The 15,608-nt window shown below is 36.2% G+C and overlaps 1 protein-coding gene across 3 annotated transcripts in view; it reads right to left on the bottom strand.

Moving 5' to 3' along the window:
• Positions 1 to 9,315: 9,315 nt before the first annotated feature.
• Positions 9,316 to 15,608, bottom strand: part of LOC128699059 (uncharacterized) — a 128,726-nt gene continuing 122,433 nt past the window's right edge. For all 3 annotated transcript variants that reach the window (XM_070090242.1, XM_070090243.1, XM_070090241.1), the window contains one exon: positions 9,316 to 13,808. In XM_070090242.1, coding sequence (XP_069946343.1) covers positions 13,718 to 13,808 — 91 coding nt within the window. In that variant the 3' untranslated portion in view covers positions 9,316 to 13,717. The remainder of the gene's footprint in view (positions 13,809 to 15,608) is intronic.

Raw genomic sequence — 15,608 nt, forward strand, 5'->3', positions numbered from 1 at the left:
CCTGACACAACAGTAGCTAATGTAAAAATTGCTGCTAATGTTAATAACGATGGTTTTGCTGAAGTAGTCTTACCTGTGTTACAGGTAAAAATTGATGATAAAAGGCATAAATCAAAAAATGTAACTGCATTATTAGACCACTGATCCCAACGTACTTTCATAAAACGTAAATGTCTTAATGGGATGAAAGTACAGATGGGAGATCCTACCACTCTAAAATTATCTGGTTTTCTCTCGGATAAAAGGGCTCAATTGTATGACACTGTTTATGTAACTGTCAGGTTGGGCAATGAGGAGAAAAAACGTGTTAATGCAGTAATTGTAGATAGACTTCCAGAGAAAATATCTACAGTAGGACTTAGTAAAGCTACAGAAAGACTTTCACATAATGTAAATTTAGCACCTTCCGTAGGCCCAATAAATATTTTGATAGGTAGCGACTATTATGCCTCCTTTGTAAAGGGTATGGTAAAGAAATGTGGTGTCACTGCAGGAGGCCATATAATGCATGGTAGGATTCCTCGTAATAATAATGCATGACTAGAGGAAACTATAAATACTATCACTGTGTGTCTTGCTCATGAGATCGTGCCCCAGTATAATTCTTCCATAGAGGATGATGTTGAGCCAGTGCATAAATTGTGGGAATTAGACAGCATTGAAATAAATGTAAATGAAGAAAGTCCAGACGATTCTTTTACTCAGGAACAGTACCTGAGAGATGTAAAATTTGAATCTGGACAATACTGGGTACGACTTTCATGGAGACTGAACCATTCAGAATTGCCCACTAATTACAGAATGGCATATGGACAATTAAAGGCTCAGCTCTGCAAACTGAGTAAGACAAGAGAATTGTTGACTGCCTATAATGATATAATTACTGAACAATTAATTAATAAATTTATAGAAGTACCTCCTGAGGAAGCCAAAATTTATGGTCACTATTTGCCACATCATGGAGTGAAGAAGGATTCTAAGACCACTCCTCTGAGGATTGTGTTTAATTGTAGTGCCAGGAGTAACAAAAATGTACATAGTTTAAATGACTGTTTGAAGACAGGTTCATCGTTGATGGAAAAATTAGGAGATACATCATTAAATTTCATGGTGAAGAATTTTGCCTTTACGGCTGACATAAGTAAAACTTTCCTCAGAGTGGGTTTACAAGAGGCTGACCGGGATTGTACCCGCTTCTTATGGCCTGAGAATCTTAGTGACCCACTTGGCCCTTAGGAGTATATTATTTGGGGCTACATCCAGTCCGTTCCTACTTCAAGCGGCCATAAATGCACACCTTAAATGTACGGGAAGTCCATTGAGTAAAGTAATGAGCAAACAATTTTGTGTGGGCAATTTCATGGGTGTGACGTCAACTGAAGATGAACTGTTAATGACTTATGGAGAGGCTAATAAAATAATGCAAAGTGCAAATATGCCTCTGAGTGAATGGAATAGTAATTCGTCCAAATTAAAGGACAAAATAAGTAAAGATTACCTTAGAGATGAAGAACCAAAATGTAGTAATATTGGGATTAACTTGGGATACTGAAAGAGATTTGTTAATGTTAAAACCTAATAATTACAGTATGCCCAATAAATTAACTAAGAGAGTTTTGCTTGCTGAAGTTTTCAAATGTTTTGATCCACTAGACTTAATATCACCCCTTACTATAAGAGGGAAATTATTAATACAAGAGGCATGAAAGCTTAAATGTGCTTAGGATGAAACTGTACCTGAGGAATTCATTAACAGGTGGGATGAATTAATTGGTAATTATGAAAAAATTCCAATGTTGGAGTTCCCACGTCAGGTGGCCAATACAAATGGAAAAAATATTCTCCACATTTTTTGTGATGCTTCAAAATTGGCATATGGAGCAGTTGCTTATCTTCATTGTAATAGTGTTATTTCTCTTGTTATGTCTAAGGCTAAAGTGTCTCCAATTAAATCACATACCTTACCTCAGTTGGAATTAACAGCCATTTATGTAGGTGTCAAATTAGCTAATTATATAAGAAATAAGTTGCAGGTGATAAATATTAGTGACACTCTAATATGGTCTGATAATGAGGTATCCTTACAATGGATTCGTAATGGAAACAGTAAAATTGTGTACGTACAAAACAGAGTCACTGAAATTAATCAGATGTAAGAGAAGTATAATAGTTTGGGTCAGCATATGTTAACATTTAATCATATACCTAGTGAGGAGAATTCAGCTGATTTCTTGTCTCAAGGTTTACCTTATGCTAAATTTGTAAATGCTGTATCATGGTCTGAAGGACCGAGCTTGTAGGTAAATAAAGTTAATTGGCCTGTGCAAAGGTGTATACTGCTCCTGTTGAAATTACTGTGACCACCGCTCCAATAGTTTATCCTTCCTTAGCCATTGATATAAATAGGTATTCTTCTTTACCCAAACTAATCAATGTAACTAAGTTGGTGTTTGAATTTCTAAACAAGATGAATATCTCATATAAGTTTTCACATCCTCTTGAATATTGGATATAGAAGGTACAAGAAGAAATCTATGGAAATGAGATTAAATTGATGGTGGAAAGGAACAATTGTGAAAATGTCCATAATAGAGAAATTGGGGTTGTATTTAGAGAACACTGTAATTAGTTGAAGAGGTAGGTTACAAAATGCTGAATTGGGTGATTATGCTAAACACCCTATCTTACTGCCCAAAATTCATCATTTAACAAATTTAATTGTTATAAATGCCCATAAATATGTAATGCATGGTGGGGTACAAGATGCCTTAAATTGTATTAGGGAAACTTTCTGGATTCCACAAGGATGGTGTGGAAAATTAAATTTACCTTGATGTAACTTATCAGATACATACCAGTAAATGGTAACAGAAATAATTACTTTTTATCAAAGTTACAGAGACAAATAGGAATTTTAAGACAACTAGGTCACAAAAAATGTCCCCCTTCGATACCTACTACTGTCATATCCTCAAGTCACTCTTGACCTATATTATTTACAAATGAAATAAACATTACCAGGAATTATGGTAAACATTAATATATATATATGTGGACTGTATGTTAAAATTAATAAATGATTTCATATACACATTTAGGTAACAGAAGGAGAATTTATAATCATAACACTCACCAATTTGTCTGGAGATTACTGTGTATCTTACTAACCCCCTTGCCTAAATTTATGAAGTAAATACTGGCCAGAATTTCAATACAAATAGACAACTTAGCTGGGGTTCTGAAGCTGTCCTGTCCATCTGCTTAATGCTCACGTTATGCAGGACTGCTCGTCAGCGCAGGCACAGAGCTTCCCTGTCGGTTCACTTCTTTAAAAAACACTTTAGAACAATAGTAATGCATTAATCAGGTTTATTTACACAGCATAATTTTGGGAAATTATTTTCCACACTTTGGCCGGGCGGAGGTCGTTGCTAAACAACTCAAATTACTCCTTCCTTTAGGAGACGATTCCAGCCAGTTCTGGCTTGAGTGGCTGTTCTCCTAGTAGGTCTTACTACAATTTCATCTTCCTGTATCACTTGGTCAGCGTTACCTTCAATATCACTCATGTCACTTTCCATTAGATTTTCATATACCTTTGATTGAATACCATTTAATTCCATGGGAATAAATTTATTAATTGTATGTAAACTTTCCTGGCCACAACACAACACTTTGACATTCTGGACAACACCTTGTGCATCTGGGTACAATGTCAATACTTTGCCCAGAGGCCACAATGTTCGATGTTGTTCAGTATCAATTAACACAATGTCACCTTGTTGAATGTTCTGTTGATTTATTGCCTCTGTCACACCATAAAAGTGTTCACGTAGTGTATTCCTTACACCACACATTAGACCAATGATTAATTACTTTAACATTTTAAATTTATCACACAATGCTGCCACATCACTGCAATCTTCATCACTTTCCTCAGGATTATCTCTATAGACAGGGGCAGCTTCCAATTTCCTTCCACATATTAGGTGAGAAGGTGTTAATACATCTGTATCAGGTGTATCACTCATGTACGAGAGAGGTCTATTATTTATACGATTCTCTGCCTCCACTAACATTGCATGGAATTCTTCCAAATTAATTCTCTTCCAGTGAAGTGTGTAGTACTTTACGGAGACACCTCTTCACTGTGCCTATCAGTCTTTCGTACAGCCCTCCCTGCCAATGGGCTCTAGGGGTAATAAATTTACATGTATACCCTGGTTGGGTTAACAGAGATTGAACATCGTTACTGATATTTAATTCTATCAGGTGTTGAGCACCCGCTACAAAATTTTAGGCATTTTCCGAAATCATCAATTTCGGACAGGATCTCCTACCTGGAAATTTTCGAAACAGCTGTATAAACTGTTCTGTAGACAAGTCCTGAGCCACTTCTAAATGAACTGCCCTAGTAGCAGTACAGGTGAACAAGCATACATACACTTTCAGTGGAACACCATCTGAAGTACCTGTTAAAATGATTGGACCACTATAGTCTACACCTGCTACATCGAATGGTTTCACTAATTGTACACACTCCTTTGGCAATGGTGGAGGACCTGGGTACACATAGGATCTGGCATCCACATGGCGACATATTACACACGATTTTATCACCCTTTTCACACTTTGCTGTCCTTGTGGAATCCAGAAAGTTTCCCTAATACAATTTAAGGTATCTTGTACCCCACCATGCATTACATTTTTATGGGCATTTAAAACAATTAAATTTGTTAGATGATGAGTTTTGGGCAGTAAGATAAGATGTTTAGCATAATCACCCAATTCAGCATTTTGTAACCTACCTCTGCATCTAATTATATTGTTCTCTAAATACAGCCCCAATTTCTCTATTATGGAACCTTTCACAATTTTTCTTTCCATCATCAATTTAATCTCATTTACATAGATTTCTTCTTGTACCCTCTTTATCCAATATTCAAGAGGATGTGAAAACTTGTATAAGATTTTCATCTTGTTTAGAAATTCAAACACCAACTTAGTTACATTGATTAGTTTGGGTAAAGAAGAATACCTATTTATATCAATGGCTAAGGAAGGACAAACTATTGGAGCGGTGGTCACAGTAATTTCAACAGGAGCAATATACACCTTTTGTACAGGCCAGTTAGCTTTATTTACCAACCAGCTCGGTCCTTTAAACCATGATACAGCATTTACAAATTTAGCATAAGATAAACCATGAGACAAGTAATCTGAATTCTCCTCACCAGGTATATGATTAAATGTTAACATATGCTGACCCAAACTATTATACTTCTCTTGCATCTGATTAATTTCAGCGACTCTGTTTTGTACGTACACAATTTTACTGTTTCCATTAAGAATCCATTGTAAGGATACCTCATTGTCAGACCATATTAGAGTGTCACTAATATTTATCACCTGCAACTTATTTCTTATATAATTAGCTAATTTGACACCTACATAAATAGCTGTTAATTCCAACTAAGGTAAGGTACGTGATTTAATTGGAGACACTTTAGTCTTAGACTTAACAAGAGAAATAACACTATTACATTGAAGATAAGCAACTGCTCCATATGCCAATTTTGAAGCATCACAAAAAATGTGGAGAATATTTTTTCCATTTGTATTGGCCACCTGACGTGGGAACTCCAACATTGGATTTTTTTCATAATTACCAATTAATTCATCCCACCTGTTAATAAATTCCTCAGGTACAGTTTCATCCTAAGCACATTTAAGCTTTCATGCCTCTTGTATTAATAATTTCCCTCTTATAGTAAGGGGTGATATTAAGTCTAGTGGATCAAAACATTTGGAAACTTCAGCAAGCAAAACTCTCTTAGTTAATTTATTGGGCATACTGTAATTATTAGGTTTTAACATTAACAAATCTCTCTCAGTATCCCAAGTTAATCCCAATATTACTACATTTTGGTTCTTCATCTCTAAGGTAATCTTTACTTATTTTGTCCTTTAATTTGGACGAATTACTATTCCATTCACTCAGAGGCATATTTGCACTTTGCATTATTTTATGAACCTCTTCATAAGTCATTAACAATTCCTCTTCAGATGACATCACACCCAGGAAATTCCCCACATAAAATTGTTTGCTCATTACTTTACTTAATGGACTTCCCGCATGTTTAAGGTGTGCATTTATCGTCCCTTGAAGTGGGAACGGACTGGATGTGGCAACAAATAATATGCTGCTAAAGTGAAAGGTTTTCAGAGGGCTAAGTGGGTCACTAGGATTCTCAGGCCATAAGAAGCGGGTACATTCCCAGTCAGCCCCTTGTAAACCCACTCTTAGGAAAGCTTTACTTATGTCAGCCGTAAAGGCATAATTCTTCACCCTGACATTTAATAAGATATCTCCTAATTTTTCAGTCAATGACAGACCAGTCATTTAAATTAGGTACATTTTTGTTACTCCTGGCACTACAATTAAACACAATCCTCAGAGGAGTGGTGTTAGAAACCTTCACTTGCTCAGGGGGTATTTCTTCTAAAAATTTAATAATTAATTGTTCAGTAATTATATCATTATAGGCAGTCAACAATTCTCGTGTCTTAGTTTGCGGAGCTGAGCCTTTAATTGTCCATATGCCATTCTGTAATTAGTGGGCAATTCTGGATGGTTCAGTCTCCATGAAAGTCGTACCCAGTATTGTCCAGATTCAAATTTTACATCTCTCAGGTACTGTTCCTGAGTAAAAGAATCGTCTGGACTTTCTTCATTTACATTTATTCCAATGCTGTCTAATTCCCACAGTTTATATGCTGGCTCAACACCGTCCTCCATGGAAGAATTATATTGGGGTACAATTTGATGAGTAAGACAGTTATAGTATTTATAGTTTCCTCTATTCATGCATTATTATTACGAGGAATCCTACCATACATTACATGGCCTCCTGCAGTCTTTAAAAGGGTGACACCACATTTCTTTACCATACCCTTTACAAAGGAGGCATAATAGTCACTACTTATCAAAATATTTATTGGGCCTTCTGAATCATCATTTACACCAGAAGGTGCTAAATTTACATTATGTGAAAGTCTTTCTGTAGCTTTACTAAGCCCAACTGCAGATATTTTCTCTGGGAGTCTATCTACAATTGCTGCATTAACACGTTTTTTCTCATTGCCCAACCTGACAGTTACATAAACAGTGTCATACAATTGAGCCCTTTTATCTGAGAGAAAACCAGATAATTTTAGAGTTGTAGGATCTCCCATCTGTACTTTCATACCATCAAGACATTTACTTTTTATGAAAGTACGTTGGGATCCCTGGTCTAATAATGCAGTTACATTTTTTGATTTATGCCTTTTATCATCAATTTTTACCTTTAACACAGGTAAGACTACTTCAGTAAAACCATCATTATTAACATTAGCTGCAATTTCTACATTAGCCACTGTTGTGTCAGGATTGTCAACATTATCATTATTATCAACTTTATCATATAGACCCTTACACATGACTATATGGTGTCTTCCTTTGTGACATTGATAACAGTGGTTTTATTTGGCATAACAATCCTTTACATTGTGATTACCTAGACATCTGATACATCTGTCAAGTTCTTCCAATCTTTCAACTTTATCATTCCATGAATTGTATACATTGCAATTCTTAGAAAAATGAGTACCCTTGCAGAGAAGTGAATCTCTCTTTTCTTTGACTGGTTTCTTGTTAACTGAGCTACTCTTAGGAGGGTACTTATTCTTCTTACCTTGTGGAGAATCATTATTTCTGATTCCTGCTACTTGATATGCACCTATGCAACTATTTTTAGGAAATGAATTTTGATTATTACTATTGGGATAATTTTTCCCTTTCTGAAACTTGACAGATACCTAAGAGTTATAATGTGTTGCATCTTTAAAATGAGTTGGTTCGCTGGTCTGCAACTGAACAATTAATTCTTGTAGACCTAGTCTTATTTCCTCCAGACCAAAATAACGTTTGTGATATTTGTTCGAGAGTCATTCAAGTGTTTTTCAACTTAATTTATTCTGTACAGTGGCACTCAATAACCAGTCTGATTCCTTCAGATTATATTTATTACTTAAAGTTTTGAGAGTGCTCTCCAGTTTAACTCTAAACTGCTGTACTCCTTTGTAAGTGTGATCTCGAGGTTTTAAATTAACAATGATATTCACTAGATCCAATCTACTTTCTTCTATATTACCATAAGTGACTTTCAACAAGTCAACTGCTTCTTTGTAAGAATCATCTACATTGGGAAAGGCTTGTATGAGCATGTGAGCATCTCCTCTTATCTGTCCTTTGAGGTAAAATAATTTAGTTACACTGGCTAGGTCACTCATATCATGCACAGCTGCTTTGTTTAGTCCGTCGCATCTTAATAGGTTATAACCTTGGATCCATATGTTATTGTCAAAGTGAGTTTTCATGAGGTTCTATGTGAAAGCCGCAAATATTGCATTTTAGTTTGTGAGCAGTAGTAGGTTTGCCAGCTTTGTCCCGGCACGGGTCTTCTCCAGGTGGTGACACAACTCTCTCTGTGTGCAGTAGTAGTAGGTTCGACAGAGTTGTCCCGGCCCAGGTCTTCTCCAGGTGGTGACACAACTCTCTCTGTGTGCAGTAGTAGTAGGTTCGACAGAGTTGTCCCGGCCCAGGTCTTCTGGAGGTGGTGACGCAGCTCCCTGCGTGAACAGCCATTGATGAATGGTATTTTGTTGTTGATGGCTTTAGACCCTGTATGTTTACATAGATATATGTTGCTATGTTATTATTATTATTTTTATTATTATTATTATAAAAATCATTATTATTATAATAAAAATAATTTTTATAATAATAATAATAAAAATAATAATAATAATAATAATAATAATAATAATAATTATTATTATTATTATTATTATTATCATTATTATTATAATAAAAATAATAATAATAATAATAATAATAATTATTATTATTATTATTATTATTATTATTATTATTATAACAACAACAACAACAACAATAATAATAATAATAATAATAATAATAATAATAATAATAATAAAAATAATAATAATAATAATAATAATAATAATAATAATAATTATTATTATTATTAATATTATTATCACTCTTTTTCTTTTTCTTCTTCTTGTTGTTGTTCTTGTTCTACTTATTATTATTATTATTATTATTATTATTATTATTATTATTATTATTATTATTATTATTAAAGCATTAAGAAATACAAAAATATTTACAAGTGAGTTATGAAGCATTAACATTTGTATTAATTGTTCATTTGTTGGTAGTAATCCAAGGTAAAATAATCCTCTTCAGTGTTCAAACATTATTTATTAATATGTTATTACTGTATTGTTAAACACTGCAGAACTATGAGAAACTGTTAACACAGAACAATGTCGTAGATCAGCTTCGGTAAACTAATGAAAATATTTTTCATCTACAAGCTCTTCTTCCCAGACTAAAATTATATATTATTTGACATTAACTTTGAAATTATAGCAAAGAGAAAATGTAATTCAGATAAGACTTTTAGATTTACGAGTAAGAAAATGTTATCGTGGTTTACCATCCGTCTCCCACCCTGGTGGTGACCAGTCTCCCACCCTGGTGGTGACCAGTCTCCCACCCTGGTGGTGACCAGTCTCCCACCCTGGTGGTGACCAGTCTCCCACCCTGGTGGTGACCAGTCTCCCACCCTGGTGGTGACCAGTGATACAGGAAAATACTTTCACTCTCGTTCATTCACTCACTGTTTCGCCAGAAACATGGCAGCATCATAGTTCAGATGACCTCTAGAGTTCGTCGCCCACATCCGTTCTGCTGAATGCAGGCACTGTACCTCCCACCTACAGGACTCGAGTCCTGTTAACAAGTTTCCAAGAATTCCTTCATAAATGTTACTTGCTCACACTCCAGCAGCACGTCAAATCATAAAATGCACTTGTCTTCATTACTAACACGCTTATAGAAGCTGTTTGGATAAACAGGATAACCATGCTTACAGATATCAACACGTTATCCAGGTATACAAGTATGAACAAGTTATCTTGACTTGCTGGTAAAAAAAAAAGTTATCCAGGCATACTGGTTTGAACAAAATACCCTGGTTTATTGGTATTGATAAGTTATCCAGGCATACTGGTTTGAACAAAATACCCTGGTTTATTGGTATAGATAAGTTATCCAGGCATACTGGTTTGAACAAAATACCCTGGTTTATTGGTATAGATAAGTTATCCAGGCATACTGGTGTGAACAAAATACCCTGGTTTATTGGTATAGATAAGTTATCCAGGCATACTGGTGTGAACAAAATACCCTGGTTTATTGGTATAGATAAGTTATCCATGCATACTGGTGTGAACAAAATACCCTGGTTTATTGGTATAGATAAGTTATCCAGGCATACTGGTTTGAACAAAATACCCTGGTTTATTGGTACAGATAAGTTATCCAGGCATACTGGTGTGAACAAAATACCCTGGTTTATTGGTATAGATAAGTTATCCATGCATACTGGTGTGAACAAAATACCCTGGTTTATTGGTATAGATAAGTTATCCAGGCATACTGGTTTGAACAAAATACCCTGGTTTATTGGTACAGATAAGTTATCCAGGCATACTGGTGTGAACAAAATACCCTGGTTTATTGGTATAGATAAGTTATCCAGGCATACTGGTGTGAACAAAATACCCTGGTTTATTGGTATAGATAAGTTATCCATGCATACTGGTGTGAACAAAATACCCTGGTTTATTGGTATAGATAAGTTATCCAGGCATACTGGTTTGAACAAAATACCCTGGTTTATTGGTACAGATAAGTTATCCAGGCATACTGGTGTGAACAAAATACCCTGGTTTATTGGTATAGATAAGTTATTCATGCATACTGGTGTGAACAAAATACCCTGGTTTATTGGTATAGATAAGTTATCCAGGCATACTGGTTTGAACAAAATACCCTGGTTTATTGGTACAGATAAGTTATCCAGGCATACTGGTGTGAACAAAATACCCTGGTTTATTGGTATAGATAAGTTATCCAGGCATACTGGTTTGAACAAAATACCCTGGTTTATTGGTATAGATAAGTTATCCAGGCATACTGGTTTGAACAAAATACCCTGGTTTATTGGTACAGATAAGTTATCCAGGCATACTGGTGTGAACAAAATACCCTGGTTTATTGGTATAGATAAGTTATCCATGCATACTGGTGTGAACAAAATACCCTGGTTTATTTGTATAGATAAGTTATCCAGGCATACTGGTTTGAACAAAATACCCTGGTTTATTGGTACAGATAAGTTATCCAGGCATACTGGTGTGAACAAAATACCCTGGTTTATTGGTATAGATAAGTTATCCAGGCATACTGGTTTGAACAAAATACCCTGGTTTATTGGTATAGATAAGTTATCCAGGCATACTGGTGTGAACAAAATACCCTGGTTTATTGGTATAGATAAGTTATCCAGGCATACTGGTTTGAACAAAATACCCTGGTTTATTGGTACAGATAAGTTATCCAGGCATACTGGTGTGAACAAATTATTTAGGCTTTCTGATCAGGACAAGTTATCCAGGTCAACTGGTCTGGATAAAATATTCAGTCTTCCTGGCCTGGACAAGTTATCTAGATTCACTAGTCTGGACAAATTATCCAGACTCATTGGCCTGGCTATGCAATTCAGATTTACTGGTTTTGTGGAAAATTGCATTTATCTGAATGTAACTAATTATGTACATAACAGTAAATGATAACAAAGATAATTATTATTTATCAAAGTTACATAGACAAGTAGGAATTTGGGACACCTAGGTCGCAAAAATGTCCCCCTTCGATACCTACAACTGTCATATCCACAAGTTGCTCTGGACCTATTAATTAAATGAATTATACATCAGGAATTCTGGTAAATATATAAATTTGTGGACTATATTAAAAAATGATTATATATAAACACAATTACATAACGGAAGGAAACTATATATTAATATCACTCACCAATTTGACTGGATATTAAGTTGTATCATACTCAGAAAAACCTCACTAACTAAATTTATGAAAACACTGGCCAGAATTATACACAAATCTAGAGAGCTTATCTGAGGTTCCTGGAGCTGTCTTGTCCAGTCGTCTGATATCTCAAGTTATGCAGGAATGCATGTCCAACAATTTCGCCTCCTATTTGAGAGGTGTCAGCCCAATTTCAACCTCTAGAGCACGAAAATTCCTTCTCATCACACCAACGTTGTACACAATTCAAAACCAAGATGGCGAGTCTCGTCTGCGCAGACGCAGGCTTTCCGTTTTCTATGACATAAATATTATTAAATACAGTATGGCCATCTATTTACATATAAATACTGAATTTCTGGAAAATATATACAGTATTTTCCACAGGTTTAGACAAGTTATACAGAATAACTGGTATGTACAAGATATCCAGACCTCCATTGTCTTTACAAGTTATCCAGGATTATTGGTTGGAATAGGTTTTCCAAGCTTAATGGTCTGGATAAGTTATCTAGACTTACGAACAAGCTATCCAGGATTCCTTGTCCGAACAAGTTAGCCAGGATTACTGGTAGGATCAAGTTATTCAGGACTTCACGTCTTGACAAGCTATTCAGGCGTCGCAGTCTGGATGAATTACCTGGGGATTCTAGGTATGGATAAGTTTTCCAGGATTTCTGATCTAGATAAGTTATCCAAGCTTGATGCTCCAAACAAATTATCCAAGTTTACTGGTTCTGACTTGTAAGCCAGGCTTATCGGTTCTGACTTGTAAGCCAGGCTTGCTGGCTCTGACTTGTAAGCCAGGCTTACTGGTTCTGACTTGTAAAGTCAGGCTTACTGGTTCTGACTTGTGAGCCAGGCTTATCGGTTCTGACTTGTAAGCCAGGCTTGCTGGCTCTAACTTGTAAGCCAGGCTTACTGGTTCTGACTTGTAAAGTCAGGCTTACTGGTTCTGACTTGTGAGCCAGGGCTAATGGTTTGGATGATTTATCCAATCATCCTGGACAGTCCATTAAAACTTCCTGGCCTGGATAAGGTATCAAGAATCACTGAAGTGAACAAGTTATCCATGCTAACTGATCTGGACAAGTCATCCAGGATATCTGGTCAGGTCAATTTATCCAGACTTCTTAGTCAAGAACAATTATCCAAGCTTCCTAATCAATACAAGTTATTCAGATTTCTTGGTCAGGACAATTATACAAGTTTCTTGGTCAGGACAATTATACAAGTTTCTTGGTCAGGACAATTATACAAGTTTCTTGGTCAGGACAATTATACAAGTTTCTTGGTCAGGACAATTATACAAGTTTCTTGGTCAGGACAATTATACAAGTTTCTTGGTCAGGACAATTATACAAGTTTCTTGGTCAGGACAATTATACAAGTTTCTTGGTCAGGACAATTATACAAGTTTCTTGGTCAGGACAATTATACAAGTTTCTTGGTCAGGACAATTATACAAGTTTCTTGGTCAGGACAATTATACAAGTTTCTTGGTCAGGACAATTATACAAGTTTCTTGGTCAGGACAATTATACAAGTTTCTTGGTCAGGACAATTATACAAGTTTCTTGGTCAGGACAATTATACAAGTTTCTTGGTCAGGACAAGATTTCCAGAGCTGGACAAGTTATCCAGACTTCCTGTCTCTGCAAGACTTTCATGTCATCAGTTTCAGTAAAGTTACGCGGATTCATCTGATTCATCTGAGTCTTCTGATTCATCTGATTCATTTGAGTCTTCTGATTCATCTGATTCGTCTGATTCGTCATCTCTGAAAAATAAAAGACAATTAAATTCTCAGTGCAGAAAAACTTAATGGAACAATTAAGCTGAAAACAACTTTACTGCACCAAGGCATTTTTTCAGTGAAAAATATAAGAAGGAGCACTGCAGCAGGCCTACTGGCCCGTGCTAGGCAAGTCCAAGTCAAACCTATTTAAGAAGGGAGAAGCACTGCTACAGGCCCAATGGCCCAAGCTAAGCTGAACCATCTCAAACCCACCAACACACACTCATGTACTTCTCTAACCTATTTTTAAAGCTATTCAAGAGTTTAGCTTAAACGATGCTGCTCGGGAGTTTGTTCCACTCATCCACAACTTTGTTATTCTTTCTAAATCTAATGTTTTCCAACATGAACCAATTACTGCGAGTCTTGTCTTGGCTAGATATTTTAAGAACGTTATTTATGTCCCTTTTGTTTATTCCTGTTTTCCATTTATGCACCTCAATCATTATCTTTTTATTATTAGTAACACATTGGCCGCTTCCCACCAAGGCAGGGTGACCCGAAAAAGAAGAAACACTTTCGACATCATTTACTCCATCACTGACTTGCCAGAGGCGTGCCTACACTACACTCCTTCAGAGCGCAGGCACTGTACTTGCCACCTCCAGGACTCAAGTCTGGCTAACCAGTTTCCCTGAATCCCTTCATAAATGTTACTTTGCTCACACTCCAACAGCACGTCAAGTCATAAAAACCATTCGTCTCCACTCGTCCCTATTTAATACGCTCATGCACACTTGCTAGAAGTGCAAGCCCCTCGCACTTCCAGAAAGCAAACCATGATACGGGTGGGGATTGAACTCGCGGCAAGTGAGTCATAAAAACCCAGGCCAGCGCGTAAGCGCTGGGTTTACGCGTTGCAATCATGTTATTGCGATTTCGTGAGTCACGATTCCAGCGAGCGTGCGTGAGCGTGTTAGACAGGTTCGAGTTGAAACAAGTGGTTTTCATGACTTGATGTGCTGTTGGAATGTGAGCAGAGTAACATTTATGAAGGGATTTAGGGAAAATGGCAGGCCAGATTTGAGTCCTGGAGATGGGAAGTACAGAGCCTGCACTCTGAAGGAGGGGTGTTGAAATACTGCAATTTTATAACTGTAGTGGAGGAACGCCTCTGGCAAGACAGTGATGGAGTGAATAATGACAATAAAAGTGTTTCTTCTTTTCTCGGGTCGCCTGCCTTGGTGAGTATCGGCCGATGTGTTAATAAAATAACATCATATTCCCTCTAATTCTACGCCTATCTGTGCAGATTCAGGGTCCTCAGTCTGTTCTTGTAAGAAATATTTCTAATACATGGGAATAACTTTATCTTCTTTCTCTGTGCGGTTTCCATCGTATTTCTGTCCATTCTGTAATATGGTGACCAGCACTGTGCAGCATGATCTAAGTGAAGCCTAACCTACGATTTATAGAAGAATGACCTAAGGACTCCTGTAATTTAGACTTCTTGATATAAAACCAAGAATTTTACTCGCTTTATTGCAAACACTTGTTGACTATTGTTTTAATATTAGATTACTTCTAACAAGACTCCTAAATCTTTTCGTATTCAAATTGCATAAGACCTACATTATGTACTTTACAAACATCATTGTTATTTACTCTACAAAGCTTATAACTTTGCATTTGTCTATACCGAACTATATTTGCCACTTCTTTGATCATTTCAGAATTAATCCGACAGCTATTGTAGTATCATCGGCAAACTTGTTTATGCCGCTGTTTATTCCCATCTTTGTCATAATGTTGTGAACAACAAGGAGCCCAGCACTTACGCCT

The sequence above is a fragment of the Cherax quadricarinatus genome, chromosome 31 (genome assembly GCF_038502225.1).
Source record: "Cherax quadricarinatus isolate ZL_2023a chromosome 31, ASM3850222v1, whole genome shotgun sequence".
NCBI classification, from domain to species: domain Eukaryota; kingdom Metazoa; phylum Arthropoda; class Malacostraca; order Decapoda; family Parastacidae; genus Cherax; species Cherax quadricarinatus.